The 20,130-nt window shown below is 34.5% G+C and overlaps 1 protein-coding gene across 1 annotated transcript in view; it reads left to right on the top strand.

Annotated features, from left to right (window-relative positions):
- The first annotated feature begins 812 nt into the window (after window positions 1-812).
- The window catches only part of LOC105537373 (brain-specific angiogenesis inhibitor 3-like), a 162,953-nt gene continuing 143,635 nt past the window's right edge, over window positions 813-20,130 (top strand). The window contains exons 1-4 of the mRNA XM_011976946.1: window positions 813-1,030; window positions 1,689-1,815; window positions 3,427-3,530; window positions 7,541-7,643. Coding sequence (XP_011832336.1) covers window positions 933-1,030; window positions 1,689-1,815; window positions 3,427-3,530; window positions 7,541-7,643 — 432 coding nt within the window. The 5' untranslated portion in view covers window positions 813-932. The remainder of the gene's footprint in view (window positions 1,031-1,688; window positions 1,816-3,426; window positions 3,531-7,540; window positions 7,644-20,130) is intronic.

The following is a 20,130-nucleotide window of genomic DNA, read 5'->3' as shown; positions in this document are numbered from 1 at the left end:
AATTGATGTGCTGCTACAGTTAGGGAGAATTAGAGTTTAATACTGTTGCAGTTGATAGTATAACTGTTTTTTTAAAAAATTGGCATGGTTGCATGACATTATGAGAAAGAAAAGAGACCTAACACATTCAAAAATGGCCAATACTTAGAAGTATTGGGGTAAAGTTAGGTATAATTTTTATCTAACTCTCTTCAAGTACAGTGCATTTTCTTCTTCAGAGAAGTTGTAATTAAGAGTATATTGAGTCAAATATTAATGATATCAAATAATGAATATTAAAAATCTATTGCTGGTAGATACCAAAAAAGGATAGTGTGAATTATATTCTGTAACTCAACTTGGAAGTTCAACTGTCAGAGAGAAACTTGTCTCATTGAAATCTCTCTGAAATAGACTGCATGCATATTTAACCCAATAGCTTCAGGCATTCGGAGATGGAGGAAGCAAAATCAAAAGCACTGTATCAAAATTAACGTCAAGCCATGTGTTTTTCTCTTAAAGTTTTGAAGTAATTTTTAACACAGATAGTAACTTGGTTTGAAATTTAAACACACAAACGTACAGGTTTGCTAGCTGGAGAATTTCCATGCCTGGGGGAGGGGAGTGACAATTGGTGCATTCAGTACAGAACACGTGTAATGATAATAAAGTTGATTGGTTGAGCTCTATAGCATTTTTTTTTCTTTTTCTCTCTTCCTGTAGTGTAGTTCAGCTGGGGGTGGAAGGGTTCTCCCCCATCCCTCCCACCACGAAGAAGACGTAGGTTGATACCATTTTTATTGTTCTGCTGGGGTGAGAAATAAACCATATGCTTTAGCCTTTTAAATGGCTACACCAAAGAGAAAATTGAACCAGGCTCTCTTCCCCACTCCTACTGGACTTTGGGGTGGGGTTATTCCTCTAAATGTTTTAGTGGACTTGGGGTTAGCTTAATGCTTCTGCCCCAGGGCAAAGAAGCAGTTGAGGGAAAGAAATGTCAAGGACGTCAGAGGCGAGCTGGACTGAGTGAAGTGTGGAGTAGGAAGCTTATGTCTGAAACCCACCCCTCCCCTGGATACCAGGCAAAGGCAATGAGAGTCAGAACCAGCTGATGCCGCTGCTGCTGCTTCCCGTTTCCAGGGTGAAATTTTCACAGCAGCTATTCTAAAAGGAGGAAAAATCCCTAACCAGCAGCGGAGAAGATCCTATCACCCAATCCAAGCTATGTAACCTTTTAGTCAGGCTTTTCAAAGAAATCCGCATTTTAAAAGCCAGCATTTATGGTCCAAAATATGGGACGGGAATCAGAGCTGGTAGGAAAATATGAAAAGCCTCTTTACACCCTGAGTATTTGAAACGATCCGATGAGCATAGGAAGTGGCTGCCAACGCTCTGGCGGCTGCTCGTGCTGCCGCCGCTGCCGCTGCTGTTCCTCGCAGAGGGCTGGACAGAGCTAGTCCCGGTTTCAGCACCTCCGGCGCTGGACAGCTCTTTGCACGCCGCACCGCTGCCTGCTTGCTTTTTCCCACTCTCGCTTTGCATTACTGGAGATGCATCTAAATTACATCCTGTTCAACAACAAGTAGAATTTTTTCCTGTACAGGAATTACAGTAGACGACTCTCTCAATTAAACTGCATTTTCTTCTTTACGGATTTGGCTATCAGGCGTATTTATCCCGATTTCCTCCCCCTTCACTCCCCTTTGCAGGAACGAGTCTTTGGGAACGTGGTCCACCCAGGGATGTAAAACTGTGCTTACCGATGCATCCCATACGAAATGCTTATGTGATCGTCTCTCTACCTTCGCCATTTTGGCTCAGCAACCTAGAGAAATAGTAAGTAACAAAGAGAAAACACGGCTTTAATGCAAAGGCAGGGACATTGTGGCTAGTGTTTCTCCAGGGAACTGCATTTTAAATGGGGAAATGAAAAATGTTGCAGGGTGGCAAAATTGGGTTCGTCTCCTCCTTAGCTACAGTAGCTTGGTGGAATGAATTCTAGTTGGTATTCTATAACTAAATTCTACTCAATTTTATGTCTTCTAACTTGAAATTTCTGCAGTGTAGTTTTAAGGATGTAGTCCAATCATATTACTAATATGCTGCAAACTTTCAAATAAAAATAATCGTCAACTTAACCTTTATTTTAAAGCTGGAAAGATGTTCTGGTGAATTTGTGAAGGTATTGTTAGTAGTAGAATGAAGACCCCAGACACTATAGTGAAACACATTGCATATCTGCATTGGATATTTTCAGTACAGGTTTTCTGGAAGTGTCCTTGGATGTAAATATAAATAAAGAAATATATATGTTAATCAAATGAAGTTTTTATGAAAGCATGGCTGTCAGGAACTGTAAAATTATTCCTTAATAGTATATGGTTTTTCAAAAATACTTTCTGAAAGAGACAGTTGTACATAACTGTCTGAAAGAAAAATAATATTCTCATAAATTGTATTTTGAGGAAATATAACTCAGAATGAATACTGAACAATTATTATTCAGGTAAATGTGACATTATGCTTACATTTGGCCTAAATAGGCATCACTCTTCTTACTAATTTTGATGATAAAAACTAATACAATTTGATGTGCATATTTGAGGTTTTAGAACACGCTTAAAGTGTATTCCTTCAAACTCCCAATGTTAACAATATGAAAACCAACAAATTTAATTAATTAATGTCATGTAAGTGTCCAAAGAAAGACACATTCCAGATCAGTGAATGCATGTAATCTTTATATATGTTTTAAAAGATAGAAAGCTTATTTTTCAAGGTCATGTATTTAGGGACTGATACTGGCATTGTAATAATTATCTCCACATATTTTGGCCATTAAAAAAGTCACAAAATATACTTAAAGGTTTTAAATTTGATGTTTGATTTTCTTCTATATCCTCAGAGGCCAAGCAAGTACAATTAAATGTGGGAATACTTGACTTAGAATAAAGTTGTCAAAAAGTGAGAAAGTTTGAAAAATCTTCAGTATCTGTATACAGATATAGGTATCATAATGAGTTGTAAATGGTAGGATCAAGATAAATTTTACCCAGAATCTTATTGTGAAATGACTAACCTGCAGTTAGTTAAAGAAAAATGAGTGATGCTTCAAATTTTAGCTAGAGAAAATTTAACATGTGAATGTTGACCAAGTTGTAGTTTTAGGTCTTGATTTTCAAAAGTTATAAGGATGTAATATTCCATAATCCACTATTTAAAACACTTATGACTTTATTACTTCACAGTTGGAGAGAGGGGGAAGCTGGAATTAGTATTTTTAGAGGTTGAGAATGTGAGAACAGAGTGGATTCATGGGTAACTATCTGGTAACTATAACAACTATATAGGCTATTTTTGAGTGATAGGTTAGCTTTGCTGAGTCTAGAAGTTATTTTAATTCATTAAAAACCAATTTGTTTCTTTTTTGTTTTGTTTAATTCACAGATCATGGAATCCTCTGGCACACCTTCAGTTACCCTAATAGTAGGCAGTGGTCTTTCTTGCTTGGCCTTGATTACCCTAGCAGTTGTCTATGCAGCATTATGGAGGTAAGTAATCAATTGATAGACTTGAAATACAATGCTTGGTTGTTCATAGTTAAATCAAGGCATGTGATAATTATTATATGTCTCCTGTCTTCTTAATTCACTGAAAGCAATATTTTTACAACAGAGTTATAATTGATGTAATTGAGCTATAATAAATGAATTGTATTTACCTAATTTTCCTATATATTTGCCTGAGTTGAGAAAATAAACAGTACACATGTAAACTTTTATTCTCATTTCAAATGTTAGTAGCCTTCAACAAGTTGCTTACCCCAAGCATGGTACTCTTATACCACAAGTTCAATCTATATGTGGTTTCTATTTATCCCAATTGCTATGGAGACTGTGAGTCTAACTGGTACAGTCAAATTAATTTATCTGTTATAAAAATATAATCTCAAGTTCTCAAGTTTCAAACACATGCTTTTAGTATGTCCCAGACAACTAGTGAACTCTTCTATAATATTAAAGCACTAACATAATACCACTATATTCCAGAAAATGCCTGTTGGTTGAGTGTGTCCAAGAAGTCAGACTTTGACAAATTGATTAAAAGAAGTCATAAAAATACATAAACAAGGGGAAGTTATTGAAAAATTTTGTTCTACAATAGTTGAAATCGAACCTACTTGATATATGAAAGACTAGTATTTTTAAAGACTTGTTTTTGATTGTGTTACTAAGATTAGACCTGTGAAGTTTATTGTCTACTCACATATTGATAAAATACATAGCCATATGGCCAAAGTACTGGATTTTTCTAATGGATTTTTAAATTTTTAAATGTTAAACATGTTTGTATCCATTTTTATTATTGAAAAATAATCTAAATATTTTAAACTATATTAGTATATAGAAAATTGCCAAATATTTTCTGAATATTTGTAATATTAGAATTGCAAAAGTAGATTGTTCTGCCTCAGAAATCTTAATCTTTATTCACTTAAGATAAAAAACATTCAGTTAAAAATGAATTACAATTTTATTTAAAAAGACCATTTTACTTCATTCTTTTAAGAAAATGTATTGTTCTTCATTATAATTTTTACTCTTTTGAGAGAAAGAATTAATTGTCACAGATACTTAAATTGTCAAAGTTATGAAGAGTTTTTATGCTTCATGCAAAAGTGAAAAATAGGTATCTCTTGACCCATTAGCACTGGTACATGATGGAAATCCTTCCTTCCTGTGAAGGAATTATCTAATAGTGAAACACTGACAAAGTGGGACAATCTGATAAAATATGTCCTGCTCCAGGAAATGAAAGAAATGCTTAGTTTAAGCATGACATTGTAGGCAGCAGAATCTTGAGTTCAGGGCTCACTCAAGCAGACATTGTCTCGGTAATGCAAAAGTAAGATGGGTAAACATTGAAAAGTAGACAACTTCCTCTACCACAATTGTTTAAATAGCAGTTGTTCAAACATGAGGCAGCATTTAAAGACTAGGAATTAGGTAATCACAATAGCAACATAACTCATGCTCACTGAACTATTTAGAACTAAATTCCACTTATCAGCATTTAGGATTCAGGCAGCAATTCCACCTTTTATTTACCCCTCAATACATATCACTAATACTGGCATATACATGTTCAGGATAGGTGATGTGTATATTTAATCAAGGAAACATACAATTAATTAGTCAATAATACAGTTTTCTTTAATGCAGAAAGTTCAGGAAAGTCACTACTACAATAGTTTTCTAAGAATTACCAAAACAATTCAAAGGATCTGTTAAAACTTAAGATGAACTTGAGGATTATAGAAGAGAGTACCAAGAAACAACACAAATCTAAATCCCTAAGGGTTAGTAGTCATCAACTCATTCTATACAAATAGAAGAATTGAAATAATATTAGTAGTTTAAAAGAAGTGACAAGACTCCGTGAATTATTAAGTGAATCTTGATAACATGATGAATTAAATGCAGTTTATAAACACCTATAGCAACACCAATAGAAACTTTGAGAACTGAATTTTAAAACCCCACACAAATGTGAAGTATTATCTTTGCTTACTAGAAGGATGCCATTATACATGTAGGGTATATATTGTATACTGTATAATATTACTGTATGCTATTAAGCATGCTAGGTTCCTATCACCTTTTATTCTAAGTAAAAAGTTTAGAAATTTTGATTTCTAAAGAGTTGTGACATGTACAAGCATCTCAAGTATTTTATACATAATAGGCTGTTTATGAATTTGTTGGTGTCGCATGTAATTCATCAGAAATGTTCACCAAAAATTTAATACATTAGGTTATATTCTCTTCACTTATAGATAAGTTTGGCAGAATTACATTTCTACATGAAAAACTAATGAAGCATGTCCTTGTCATCGCCGTATTAACATAAAGAATACTTAAATTTTGTTTAAAAAAATCTAACATGGTAAAGAAATTTGTGAAAATTGAGACATTTCATAGCAATTATGAAGGCAACAGTAGGACTCAGTTTTGATAAAAATAGAAACATATAAAAACTTTAGACTAGTCAGTTCTGGATATTTCATTATCGTATTTTTGTCTATTTACAAAACAGAAAGTTTCACTGAAACCCTTTTCATAATGTCTGTGTGTTTGTGCTTTCATGGAAGCCATTAACATCAAACAGAGGGTTAATTATATGAAGCCCCTTAACTTTTTATATAATATTCCCCAGCCACAAAAAAAGAGACAACTTAATAGTTGATGATGTCTTCAGCATCTCAGTGTGTGGTTTATTCTATTGTTTGCGCTGATGATACAGGAACAAGGTTCAGCAACCCCAAGGCCATTTTGTGTTGAGATTTGATCTAAGTTGGTCCCATTTAAGTTTGTTTTGTGACTGAAGGGAATTTCTTTTTGTATTACAAAAACTCCTTTGTGTATTTTATTGTTATTCTTACTCTTGTGTCCTTTTTGGAAATGTGTGATGAAATGTGGGGATTCTACCTTAATAGCCCTCAAAGACAGGGAGAGAGAGAGAGAGACAGAGAAGTTTGATAGATTTTTACCTTCCAGAGTGCCTCCAGATCACTGGCACTCCTGTGTAATACTGCATAGAAAAGCTCATGCCCGCTGTAGAATGTGATTCCATGTTATAAGAGAAATTGAACAGGCCTAAACATACAGCAAATACAACAGTGTCTTTTTGTTACTGTCAGTCAGTGATTTACCACAGAATACAGTGAAGCAAAATAGCTGTTACTCTTTCAGGGTAAACAGCTGGTAGAACATTTGATTCTGAGCAGTTTTCTCTATGGCTTACATTCTTGGTGCACTTAACAACTATATAACAGACTGTATATAAACACTTCTTCATAAGGGTAAAATATGGCATATGTCAAGTGATTTTCCGCCTAAGAGTGAATTATCATTTGTGGACTGGATTCATTTTTAGAAATAAAGATTCATTTTTTGAACAATTATTTAGGAAAAATATAAAGAGTAACAACCTAATTACATTAAAATGCTTGAGTGGATAAAAGTGTTCACAGTTTCATGAAAGTAATGATATCTTTCTAGTAAATAACAATAATACTTCACAATTTGTGTGATTTTTTTCTTTTTGGTTCTCAAAGTTTCTTTTGGTTGATTCATATGATAATGCTAAACATATATACACATACATACACAAACATGTGTATAAAGGTATTATACTAATTGACATATTTCCAAGAAGTTTTATACGTTTAGTAAAAAAAAAAGAAAAAGAAAAGAAAAAAAAAAAGTGTATCATGACAACAGATGGGCAACTTAGGCTCTATCAGAATTGCTATATTGTCCCACCAATGTATAAGAAAAAAAAATTCTGAAGGACTCTTGCACATGCCATACCACTATGAAATTGGGTCTCTAAAAGTAATTATTTATTTTAGGAACTATTTTTATATTTTTTATTTTTGTAAATATTCCTGTGCTACAGTGCTTATTGTTCCAGATGAATGCCATCAACTTGCACAATATAGAATTCTTCATCTTTCTGTTGGATTTTAAAATTGGACAACTTTTCTCTCTCTGGCTAGGTACATACGATCTGAGAGGTCCATAATACTAATTAACTTCTGCCTGTCTATCATCTCATCCAATATCCTCATACTGGTTGGACAGACTCAGACACATAATAAGGTATGACTGGTGATTATTCTGATTCTTTTTGGGTGTTTATGTTTTGGCATATAGTTGGTTATTGATAATCTAAACATTCATTCTAAAATGGAGAATTTCTGACAAAATTATATTTTAAAGCAAAATTTTTTTATTGGTTTCTGAATAAAAGCATTGTCTACTCCAGTTCAGAAGTGTATACCCTTGACTTAATTTCCTGTGGGTTGAGAGGTTGTTCATAAGAGTAAAAATGTGTGTTTATTAAACATTATATCAAAGCTCTATGAGTTCAAAACCTTGGGATATCAAAAGCACATGTTTCGATTCATTAGTCTAATGGTAATAAGATCTAATTGTAATAGCATAGAAGGCTTGTGTTTTGGTCTAATTTATTAACATATTGATTCCTAAAAGGTAACTATGAATTGCTTACAAGTGTAACATCTCTCTTGAAAATCCACCTGAAAAATATCCATAGGTAATAATTGAAGAAAGTGTTAGATAAAAGCTACTTTAGATTTTATGCCTTTCAAAATTTTTGATTAACCTAAAAGTCTTTTGATACTTAGCAGAATATAAAAGTATGTTTTCTGTTTATATGAATGAACCAATTTATATGAGTTCAATAACCATGTTTTTTCCCAGAAATGATTGTCTTTACTATTCTGAAATGTATTTTAAGAAACCCATAATAGCAATTTGAAGTTAACTTACCCCTGCCTCAAAGGGATTCTGTTAAACACCACTTTGATAACTTATTTGTCAATCAATCACATGCCTTCAGGCCTGTTATTTTTCAGCTTTTTAATTTTCAAATACTAAAGCAAATAATTAAAATTTTTCCCATAAGCCATCATTTTAAAATAATCATGTGCACTTCAGTAGGTCTTTTTCATGTATTATATATTCATAGGACATGTATTAATGTCAAGGATAATGGATAGTCTGTTTATTTTGCTAACCTACGTTCCTAAGACTGGTGATTCCCACCAAAAGAGTCCAAATTCTAGGTCTAGGTAGGACCTAGGAGGCTGCTTTAAGTGATTCTGATCAATGTTTCTTCTTGGCCCACATTGCCCTAGGTCAGGGGAAGGGCCCAAAGAGTAGGCCAGAAATCCTGAAGGAGAAATCAAAAATGACAACCCCATCAAGGAACCTGTAGAAATAAAAATTACTTTCATGTCTTTGAGTGTTTAATTTTCCTCCATTTATTTCCTATATCTTTTCTTCTAAAAGAAAGAATCTGAAAGAAAGTAAAGACTATTCAAATATAGTTCAGGTCCATGTTACAAACATTTAATACAAATTTTAAAAAGGAAATACATGGTAAAGAAAAAAGAGAGAGAGAGAATGACTAAAGGTGAGAGGGATGCCAATCAGAATTGGGAGAGAAGAAGGCACAAAATAACCAACAGAATGAAAAATGAGGGTAAACATGGATGTAAGAAAAGAAAAAGGGAAACAAGGCAATGATAGGAAGGAAGTAGAGATAAAGGGGATGAGACGGACTGTAAACCTTAAAGAATTATTAAATTACTCATGTCATTCTTTCCTCTTTGGTGGTTCACTTGGGCTGGGCCTCAGATCTCTTAGCAATGTTCATACACTGGTTAATACCTAGTCCCAATTTTTTAACTGCTTGCCCTTCAACCTTCACCCAGAAAAAGAGAGCTTTCCTCTGAAATAGGAATTGTTTGTTGGGATCAGGAACCAGAAAAAGTCAAGCTAGAGCCAGCTTGAGCTCAGAGTTTAAGTTTTTTTCACCAAACATTCTTCCTTTTCTGTTATTTTTTACCCTCCAAACACTCTTGACATACCTCTCCTTAGACTATGAAAAACTGCATTATCCACAGTACAAAATATGCTTTTAAAACTGTTTCATGCTGTTTGGTAAAGTTTTTATAAGTTCTGAGCCAAATGGTACTACAGACATTTCTACAAGGTGTACTCCACATCATAGTGGTTATGGTCTAAATCACTGATGTACAATAGAAATGCAATGCAAGACACAAATACAAGCCACATATGTAATTTAAATTATATTAGTAGCCAAATTTAAAAAATAAACAAAACCAATGAAATTAATTTTAATATAAAATGTTTACCTCAGTATATCCACAACATTACCATTTTAAGACATAATATAAAATTATTAATGTAACATTTTACAATCTTTGTTAAGTCTTCAGAATCTGGAGTATATTTTATACTTATGATACATCTTAGTTTGAACTAACTACATTTCAAATGTTCAATAGCTACATGCAGCTAGTGTCCACCATGTTGTGTAGGTCTAAATGCCAGGTATATTCAGAAACTAAAATTATCTCGAAAAACTACATTCTGTCTGCCCAGTTTGAACTTCATAGGTTTTCAATGTCTTCTTTTTTTTTTGTAATAATGTCTTTTGAGATCTGCAAATATTATGAATATCAAAGACAAGATAAATTTTGTTTACTTTTCATTTCTTATTTTGAGGAAGGGCTGGTATTGACTTACTACCAAAATAAGAGGTTGATGTAGTTTCTCCCCAACTAATTAACTATAGAATAGCTTCTGTGTAGTTTTGCAACCAAAGTGGTTTTGTTTCAGATTGACTAATGCTAATTTTTGCTGCTATAGTTATTGATGCATTTGGGGAGGAGTGGGTAGTAAGTGGTAGTATTGATGAAGAAAATAAGAGAGTATTAGTTTGTCCTTATGCTATATTAATTTTGCTTTACTAGCTCTGAGTAGATGTTCTTACAATCCTAGGACAATTCACATTAGAGTGATTAGAAGAGAAAATTACAAAATCCTGGAATTTTATTCTTAGTCACTCAAAACAATATCACATTTTCTAGGGGAAATAATCTGGTTTTTTATTAGTTGAATTAGATTGACTCTATTTGTATTTATATATGAGAATTTGGTATGTGAAAGACTACATCTGTTTGACTGTATTTGGGATTAATGGTGCCTCAAAAAAAAAGAAGTACAAAGTATGTTGTCTGTATAAACTTATGATGTGCATAAACTACAAATAACTTTTTTTGAAACTGTAAAATATTGTTCGATGACTAAAGTATTTTATTTTGGCTTTGTATAGGATCCCTTTGCTTCTCTGGGCATTTTTTCATTGATCAGATTTGTATCTTTGACTTCCCTGATAAGTTTTAATTGATGCTTTAGTATTCCCATCTTAGAAAGTGTAAACATCTAAGAGAGCTTCTTGATGAAGAAATTATTTGATACTGCTTCAGTGAATTGTCATGGCTAGTTTGTATGAAAGCTGGTATCTGATGTCGATGTACAGAATAGTTCTGAAGTGTCATATGAGGGCCTTTCTCTGAATTGCTTATTGAAATATAATTGACCTCATTATCTTGCTACTGAGTATCTCTGCTTCCTTTTGAATTGAGATATAAACAAGCTGAAATAATCCATTGCATAAAATAAATGTATTCAAATTTTTTAACTGTATATTCAATTGCTGGCAACAAAGTAAGGAACCAAGTACATTTTATTATATCTTCTCTTAAAATGCAGTTGTAAAATTAAATTATAACCCACTTCATTATATTTTGAGTTTTCCCATAAAGTGGTATTTCCCTTTTATCTCTTTTTGTATTTAAACTTTCAACCAGGATGTCTTTGTATTGCTCAAATGTTATTTATTTGTAAACAGTTTCCTTTACACCTTTAAGTGTTTTTGTTGAGCTGAGTAGACTATTTTTGGTACTACTGTTTTGCAGAAAGCAAAGATTGTTTTGAAAACATAAATTCAGAGAATAGTTTTTCTTAATGACAAAAGCATATATTGCTTTTGCTTCAAAGGACTTTAAGGATTTAAAGGATTTATCATATTGAAGATTTCATAGCACTCTTTTTAACTGATAGAAGACAAATTTGGCAAAACTCTTGGTTTTTTAGTTAGATAAGGATAACCACCCAAGAATTTCAAAGAGCTGGGAGATAGCTTCTGTCTCTCACAACCTCACTACCAGGTTATTATTATAACCTGCTTTTATTAAAGCAAGTCTAAGTCCAAATTTTATCACACATTTAGGTATTTATTAGATAATCCCTCATTAGCAAATCTGGAACAAAACCTATTCCGTAAGCTCAATGAGGGCCTAGGTCTTTTGATCTTTTAGATACTTTCACCCACCCTGTATGTAATATTCACTGAGGTGGAACTGACGTGGACATAGCAACATTCTAGGAGCAAGATTCTGTGCCCTTTAGTCAGTGTCATTCAGTCCTCTTAATCCAATGTCTGGACACAGAATGATGATTGTGGATAAAACCGTGGGCCCCATCGCTAAAAGATATGGGATACAGGCCTCAGTGGAATCTTATGTACAGTTCATTTAAGAGTAAGGAGTGTTTAACTGTTTTAGCCAATACACATATCTTCAATTCCTTTACTTTCACCAAAGGGAATCCATTAATACATTCATTATAGTGATTAACCAGACACTAGTTCACCAATAAAGACTAATCTTTTATATTTAGTTTGATAATGAGTAAAGTGTTGATTGTGGCTAGATACACCTCAGTAAGAAGGACCTGTAGTTGCCGTGTATGGGCCTTCCAAATATAAAGCCAACTAACCAACTAATCTGGGCATTCTTGGACTTCTCCAATTATAGGTTAAACTAACTGGCACATATACGGTATCATACTAGAAATACCAAAATATTATAAAATAAATTGAAAATATTATAACAAACATACAAAGGTTAATATTTTGAGAAACACTAGTCAATTGTGAGAGAACAAAGAGATATTAGCTTGAGTCTTAATTGACCTAGGAGTAAAGCGAAAGTCCTCATTGATAGATAAAGGGAAGTTTCTAAATTATTTGGGGTGGTCAAACATTTTCTTAGCATTATTTAGGAGAAAATTATCTCATGGTTCTTTATGTATGGAGCATTGTATTACATAATGGGCTGTGTCTTTTAATTCAGACTTGCAAAAGTTACAAAAATTCTCCATCTCGAAGCACTTTTAAAAGTCCCATTCTCTATTATGTTTCCTTCTACTTCATCTTGTGGTTATTTACCTTTTATAAAGATGTTTTGTTTTTGTTCTGTAGTTTGAATAGAGAGAATAAGTAAACATGGGCCAAACTAGTAGGTTATAGTTACTCTAATGGAAGATGTTTTTGTTTTGTTATCACTGTGTTTTTTAAAAAATAAAACCTTGAATTTGAATACCTTAACTTGAGTCAAGCACTCTCTAATTTACCTATTTGTCCCATGACTGTCTTTTGCCAATAGTCCCAGCTTCTGCACACATTTATGTATATGCCTAACCTCTAAATATCTATGTGTTTTCAACTTCTGAGAAAAAATATTGACTATGTATTTATAGCTATCCATTCAGTTCTGCCTGATACCCTTTGAAGCAGACTGCCCCCTGCCCTAGAGATTCAGTGTTCTGCATGCTTCTTTGGGAGATACCAGTCTCAGATAGGGATGGTTAAGAGAAAGCATTGTAAGCCAGGTAGACTTCAGTATCCTAAATCTGCCAGTTCCCCTAGTTGTGTGATCTTAAGCATGACACACTGCATCTCTAGACCTAAGCTTGTTGTCAAGGTTACATGAATTAGTACATATGAAGCACTTAACCCAGAGGCTGGTATCAGCACTTAACCCAGATGGTGGTACTGTTTAAGTGTACGTACCACTTAAACAGTAGCTATAATTATGCCAAAGATAATTATGACACCTAGATATACATCTGATTCTGTCCTTCACTTCTTACCTTCATATTTCCTCATGTCCAATTTCCTGCTCACCACTAAATTCACCATTTCTGTCTCCACCCCAGTCTTTTGCATTCAAAGGCAAAATTGAATGCCTTTTCTGTAGTCTCCAACCCAATTACATACGCTAGAACTCTGAAAGTTACCCTTGATATCTCCTTCTCTCTCATGGAGTAAATCTAATAAATCATCCACCTATGACAGTTTAACCCTCAAATATTTCTCAGATCTAGTTTCTTGTCTCTATCAGGTATTGGTCATACTGCTTACAGTATTATCAGCCCCATTATCTATCCTTGGGACAAACATTCAAATGTGACCACTCGATTTCCCTATGTAACATTTTCTGTTGTCTCATTTCCTGCAGAAGTAATTTTCAAATTGTGCTCAGACACAAGCAGTGAAACATATTTTGTTTATCTGTGAAGATTTTTTTATTCATTGCTTTTCTTGTAATAATATATTGGAACTCAGGAATAAATCGTACAAGAGAAAAACTTCTGGAGCTTGTAAAACTTGAGAAAAAGCAGATCTTAAAAATGACCCGTGCTGACCTCTCCATACTGTTTCTATTTTACTGACTTTCGTTATACCAGCATCACCAAGCTTCTACTAGTTCATCCAAATTAATCTATTTTTTGTTGTTGTTTCATGCTGTACTTCATCCTGGGGCACTGTTCCTCCACCCCAACCCCACCTGACTTCCGAACTGTCTTTATTTGTCTCAAGCTCATTCTCTGATACTCTGATCAGTTTTCCCATTAGAGAAAACCCTCCTTAGGCACACCTGCTCTGGGTTCCAGGATTTCCAGTGCATACCTGTTATCTTGCATTATATTACCTGCTTCTAATCAGACTATACACTTCTTAGGGCAGGACTAGGTTATACTCATTCTTCAATCTCTTGCAAACATATAGTCTATGTATAGTAAGTAAATAGTAAGTATTATTAAATGAATGAACTAAATTTGAATTTATTTGTGCTTATATCTATGAATCTAATAGCTGTCGTTAGTCTTCCAAAAAGCAGAGTCCCCTACTCTAGACAAGATCTCAGCTAATAGTGATAGATTATTTTTCTAGGGCCTGTTTTAGCTCTAAGTGATTGATGGCATGCTTTAAATGTGATCTGGCCCCTGGATTTTAGTTAAGGAGATGCTGAAAACTAGTAATTGTTAATCTTTTTTCTTCATAAGAATATAATGTTCATAGCCTTAAAAAGAAATGTGTTTAGTTATAATTCTTCTCACCGGAGACATATCCTGCCAATAGTGTCCCAAGTGTAAGTCTATTATGTCTCAAATGAATGTGTGATTTTAATGGTCGAGGGTAACACCTATTTAGATTCATTAAAATCTAATTTGTTGACTTGCTATGATGTTTGTAAAATGATTTGAATGTAATAAGCTTATGTGTGATTCACTTGGTTCCATTTCGAACTATCTTACTAACTTAGAGTTCTTCTGGATTCCTGAAAACCTTCATCAAACCAAGAAACATAATGGTTGGCTAGCTTCTTGATTTCCCCGGGCTCCCAGCAATAAAAGATGATTTCCCAAAACAGATTCCCAATGAAGTGAGAGACAGTGAGATAGCAGAGACTCTGTTGTACTACTACAACCTCCTCATCCCTCGATTGTTCATTTCCAGTTTTGTGTGGTAAAAGCCAGAGACCACATTACTGTAAATAGGGCAAAGATCAATATGAAGAATGGGCTCAGGGCAAGCAAAGAAGATGAACGTGGAATTATTTGACAATAGAATTACTGAAATGATTGAGATGTCAAGAGCTCAATGACCTTGAGGGACAAGGAAGCAGTTTGGACATTCAGTGAGTATTCTTAGCTTCAGCTTCAAAGCTGATCAAAACTGAAGAGTGAGCACTCACTCAACAGGGGAGAAGCAGAACACGAGTCTCAGCCTAGTGTGCAAGTGATTGCTTTGACAATGTCAGGCCTACTCTCATTAATTTTTGTTCATTTATGCTGAGGGAGTTGTACAAAAGCCAGACAATGCAAAGAAACCCCATGACTTGATTAATTCTACTCTCCATCCCCACCACCCCTGCATTAGGCTTGGCTTTCATGATTTCTCCCTTTGACTACTATAACGTTCTTCTAACTTTCCTCTGCAACTAAAGCCTTTCCATTAGCCCATCCTCCATATCACTGTGAGAAATATCTTCAATTTAAAGAAAAAACAAATACCTGATTGCATAATTCCCCTGCTGCAAACTGTATGATGGATCTGTAGGGCTTATGAGATTAACTCCATGTTCTGCATATCACATGCATTCAGAGCTGCCTGAAGTACGTAAGTTGACTTTGTGGGAAATCAAAAGGGCACTCCTTCAGGGCAGATGCAGATGAGTTATAAAATCATCCTCTACCTCCAGACTAATATAGCCTCTAGCAAGCCTTCTGGCTTGGCAACAAGAGCTAGATTTCAGCATCCCCTTTCTGTTCCCTGCTAGGGATCCTCTCTGTGTGCATTCCATCTTTCTTATGGCTATGGGAGTTCCTCTTGCTTCTGTGCTTTTGCACTTACTTTTTACTCTGTCTGATAAACTCCTGCCACACTTCAGAGTGGACTTATGCAAACCATCTTAGCTCCTACAACACTCCTTTCTGCTTTCATAGCATGTGATACATACCTCTATTGTTAGCACCAATCACCTTATTCTGTAAGTGATTAATTCCTGATCAACCCTGCCCACTGTATTGTGATTCTCAAGGATAGTATGTCTCTCTTTTTACTGGATTTAAAAACCATTAACACTAGTACTTGTTTTATACATGGCATGAAATTAATAAATGTTGAATGAATGAATGAAGTTATGACTATACCTATTGAATGAGGGATAATATAATAGGAGTATAGCCACTTCATCTTTGGGGGCCCCATTTGGAATAATTGCAATAGAGGTCAATTTTTTTTTATTATTGTTGTATTGTTGTCATTTTATGATGATATAAGCGAGTTGAAGAAAATACCAAAGACTTACAGAATATTTTTGAGACCATCCTTTGATGAGAGATGGTTGAGTTAAATCAGATCTTATCTTTATGTAGAGATATCCAAAAGAGAATTTGAGAAATTGAGTGTCCTTCCAAGAGTCTCACAGAAAGGTTGAAGAATATCTGCTTTTCTCCCCTGAAATCAAACCAGTAGAGAAATTACAAATGTCTCCCTATGTATTATTTTTCACCTTTCCCCTCCTTGGCACATAATATGAACTGGTCAGAAGTTTGGCTAATGTCAGTAGAGGAATGATGTTGGAGTATAGCTGATAATGTTTATGAGAATTCTTAATACACTGTAAAATACTGAAGTACCAGATAAACATCACAGAAAGTGAATTACTTTAATTTACAGATATTCTCACAAAAAAATAAAAAGCCATTGAGATAAGATTATAATAGAATTTTCAATGGCCCATGATATGAACTTTGAGACTGTGCCTCTCAGGGTGAATATGAGGTGAAGAGAGTAGAATTTAAGTTATCACTAAAGATCTTTTGACCAAAGTAAAATTTGTCTCAGTATGACATTGGAATGGTGTGAATAGTGTAGCAGATAACTCCTTTGACAAATGCTCCATAATGTAATTCAGAGGCTAGCAAACTTTTGGTGTAAAGGGCCATATAGTAAATACTTTAGGCTTTGTAGGACATATGCTATCTGTTGAATCTATTCAGTTCTGCTGTTGTTGCTAGAAAACAGTTATAGAAATAAAGCAATGGATGTGGCTGGATTTGGCCTGGGACCTAGTCTTAGGCAATTTTGAGCTTTCTAGAAGTATCTTGTGTGCATACCAACAGAAGAACTTCAATGTAAGGTGAGGCCAGCCTATTTCTGGGCTGATGCTTTATGTAAAAATAACCTCCAATTCTGACGTGTCTACCCAAGGGTTAGCCTGTGTAGCCTGCAGAACTGGAACAGAGGACCTTGGCACTTTCTGAAAAGGCTTCTGCCAAGATGAAAAGGAGTGCAAAACACTGAATTTCTTCTTCTTCTTCTTTTTTTTTTTTTGAGATGGAGTTTCGTTTTTTCGCCCAGGCAGTGGTACGATCTCAGCTCATTGAAACCTCCACCTCCCAGGTTCAAGCAATTGTCCTGCCTTAGCCTCCTGAGTAACTGGGATTAGAGGTGTGCACCACCACACCCAGCTAATTATTGTATTTTTAGCAGAGACAGGGTTTCGCCATGTTGGTCAGGCTGGTCTTGAACTCCTGACCTCGTGATCTGCCCACCTTGGTGTCCCAAAGTGCTGGGATTACAGGCGTGAGCCAGCGCGACCGGCCAATTTTCTTCTTTGGAGCACTCTGGAACTTATCACAGAATGCCTTCACTTATGATGCCAATTGGTTACCAGTGTATAACATTATAGAAAAAAACAGGAATCAGATCACTCACAACCAAGCTGGACATTTTATAAATTGAAGAAGTTAAAAGTAGCTAACAAATACCCAATGCATGAGACAACAAAGCTGGCTGTCTTTGTGGAAGAAAACTTCTTAATGTACAACAGTATTTGTTAAAGCCCTGATTAGAGAAACTCTTTCATCTGACAGTCTTGGGCAGAGAAGTAACATCTGAAGCAGAAAAGAGAGATGGCAGAGTTAAGCTAATTCCCAATTAAATTCATGCATAGGCAGAGTTCTCTTTTTACCTCTCTGCCTCTATCCTATCTCACCCTACCCTAAAATTTGGATTGTTATTATGTATATCAAATCATAAGCACTGCTATAGCAAATCTTGGAACTAAAGACCAAACACTAATGCCTATAATAAAGAAATAAGCAGATTAAAGTCCATTTTTTACTTCTTTTGTGATAGCTAGTCAGTTAATTTTAAATCTTAAGCCTTGAAGAAAGAACTAGGCATATGATAGAGTTGAGTCTAGGTCTTGACTATGAAATTTAAGATGTATGAAATTCAAAGTAAGTAAATTAAAATATTTATAGTTATCTTAGGCTGCTAGTGGATCAAATCAAAGATTAAGACTTCAATTGTAATGTAAAGAAGAAATTACTAGCTTTAACAGTAGACATATAAGCAGAAGAATTTTTATTCGTTAATATTTGTGATGAGGGCCTGTATAAGTGTTCTTTGTTAAACTACAGTACACATAGTTTTCGTATATCTCTATAGATGTGTCTTTGGTAGGTGATACATCAGTGTATACATGCAATCAGGACTACAGAAGGCTTTGAATGAATCTTATTTGTATCTATTTTATTGCCAATTAAATTCTATCTGTAATTTAAAGTGATTTTTCCTAATGAATAAAAACGTATATTGCTTTTACAAAATACAAATTAGTTCTGCTTTTTTCATTTACTTATTTTTGTTTATTTTCTTTGTATTAGAACTAAGACCATCTATTTCTCTGTTTAGAAATTTCTGTTATATATTTTCAAAATCTCCAAAATAAAGCTAAAAGGTGAATTTTGTATACCTAAGAACAGCATCCTTTATTACAACGAAAAGGACAATCTGTCCTGATTATCTATTGCTATGTAACAAATTACCTCAAAGCTTAATAGCTCAAGACATATTTATAATCCTCACCACTTCTATGAGTCAGGAATTCAGGAGAGATGTAGCTGGGCAGTTTTGGCTCAGAGTCTCTCATGAGAGTGCAATGAAGATGTGTCAGAGCCACAGGAACCCAAGGTTTGCTTGGAGCTGGAAAGATCTACTGTAAACAGACCCATCGTTCCAGGTGTGATGGAAACTTCACTTACTCCAACTGAGGTACTTTAAACTCGACTACTTCCTGGGCATGCACCACTTGTCAAGTTACTTAACCATTCTTCACTCACCAGCCTAGTGATCTTTTACAGTTATAAATCATATCTTGCCACTTGTCTGTTTAAAACCCTTCAGTGAATATAAGTGAAGCTTCTATTATTACACTTGGAATGAAATCCAAACCACATAATATGGCCCACAAGCCTCAACATGACATGGGCCTATGTACTTCTTTCACCTCACCGCCTCATATTCATTACTCTTTTCTCTCTGTATATTTCTGTCACAGTGGCCACCCATTAGAAATGTTGTAGGGGTCAATAAACCCTTAGTCAGGTGACCATTCTTCTGGTTTGTACCTGTTGCCCTGGTGCAACTAGTAGCAAGACCACTTTCAAAAGCATCTCATCAATTATATGCTTTTCCTAGCATCCAGCTCTTTTCTCTGCCTCCTAGCTTTTTCATATTCCTCCGTTATTAGTCTTCTTCCAATCTTGGGCTAGCCTAGTTAACTTACATTAACTTACGTATGTTCTGCAGATAAAATATAATCGTCTTAGAGAAGCTTTCCCTAAAATCCTACTCCTCTAAAATGAGCACTATCATGGTTTTTCCACTAATCTGTCTAGGAATCGGTTTTTTTGTTGTTTTGTTTTGTTTTGTTTTTTCACAGCCATTACTTTACTTTGTAATCTTATTTTAATTAATATCCAGAAGAGAAAGAACATTATCTGTTTGATTTGCACTGTATAACCAGTGTTGAATACAGTGCCTGGCACATAGCAGACATCATTACATATTTTTAAATGAATGAAGGAAATATCTAAGCCTCAGATGTTTTTAAATCTAGAAGCAAGGAGGAGATGTTATAAGAATCATGTAAGATTGCACCAAGGACAGTATCTGGCACACAATATACTTTTTTCTTATTAAAATATAGTTAACAAAAAATTGCATATATTTCAGACATACAAGATAGTGTTTTGATATAAGTATACT

Source organism: Mandrillus leucophaeus, unplaced genomic scaffold, assembly GCF_000951045.1.
Source record: "Mandrillus leucophaeus isolate KB7577 unplaced genomic scaffold, Mleu.le_1.0 Scaffold1714, whole genome shotgun sequence".
Lineage (NCBI taxonomy): Eukaryota > Metazoa > Chordata > Mammalia > Primates > Cercopithecidae > Mandrillus > Mandrillus leucophaeus.
The sequence above is the reverse complement of the archived record's forward strand: the minus strand, read 5'-3'. Positions and strand labels throughout refer to the sequence as shown.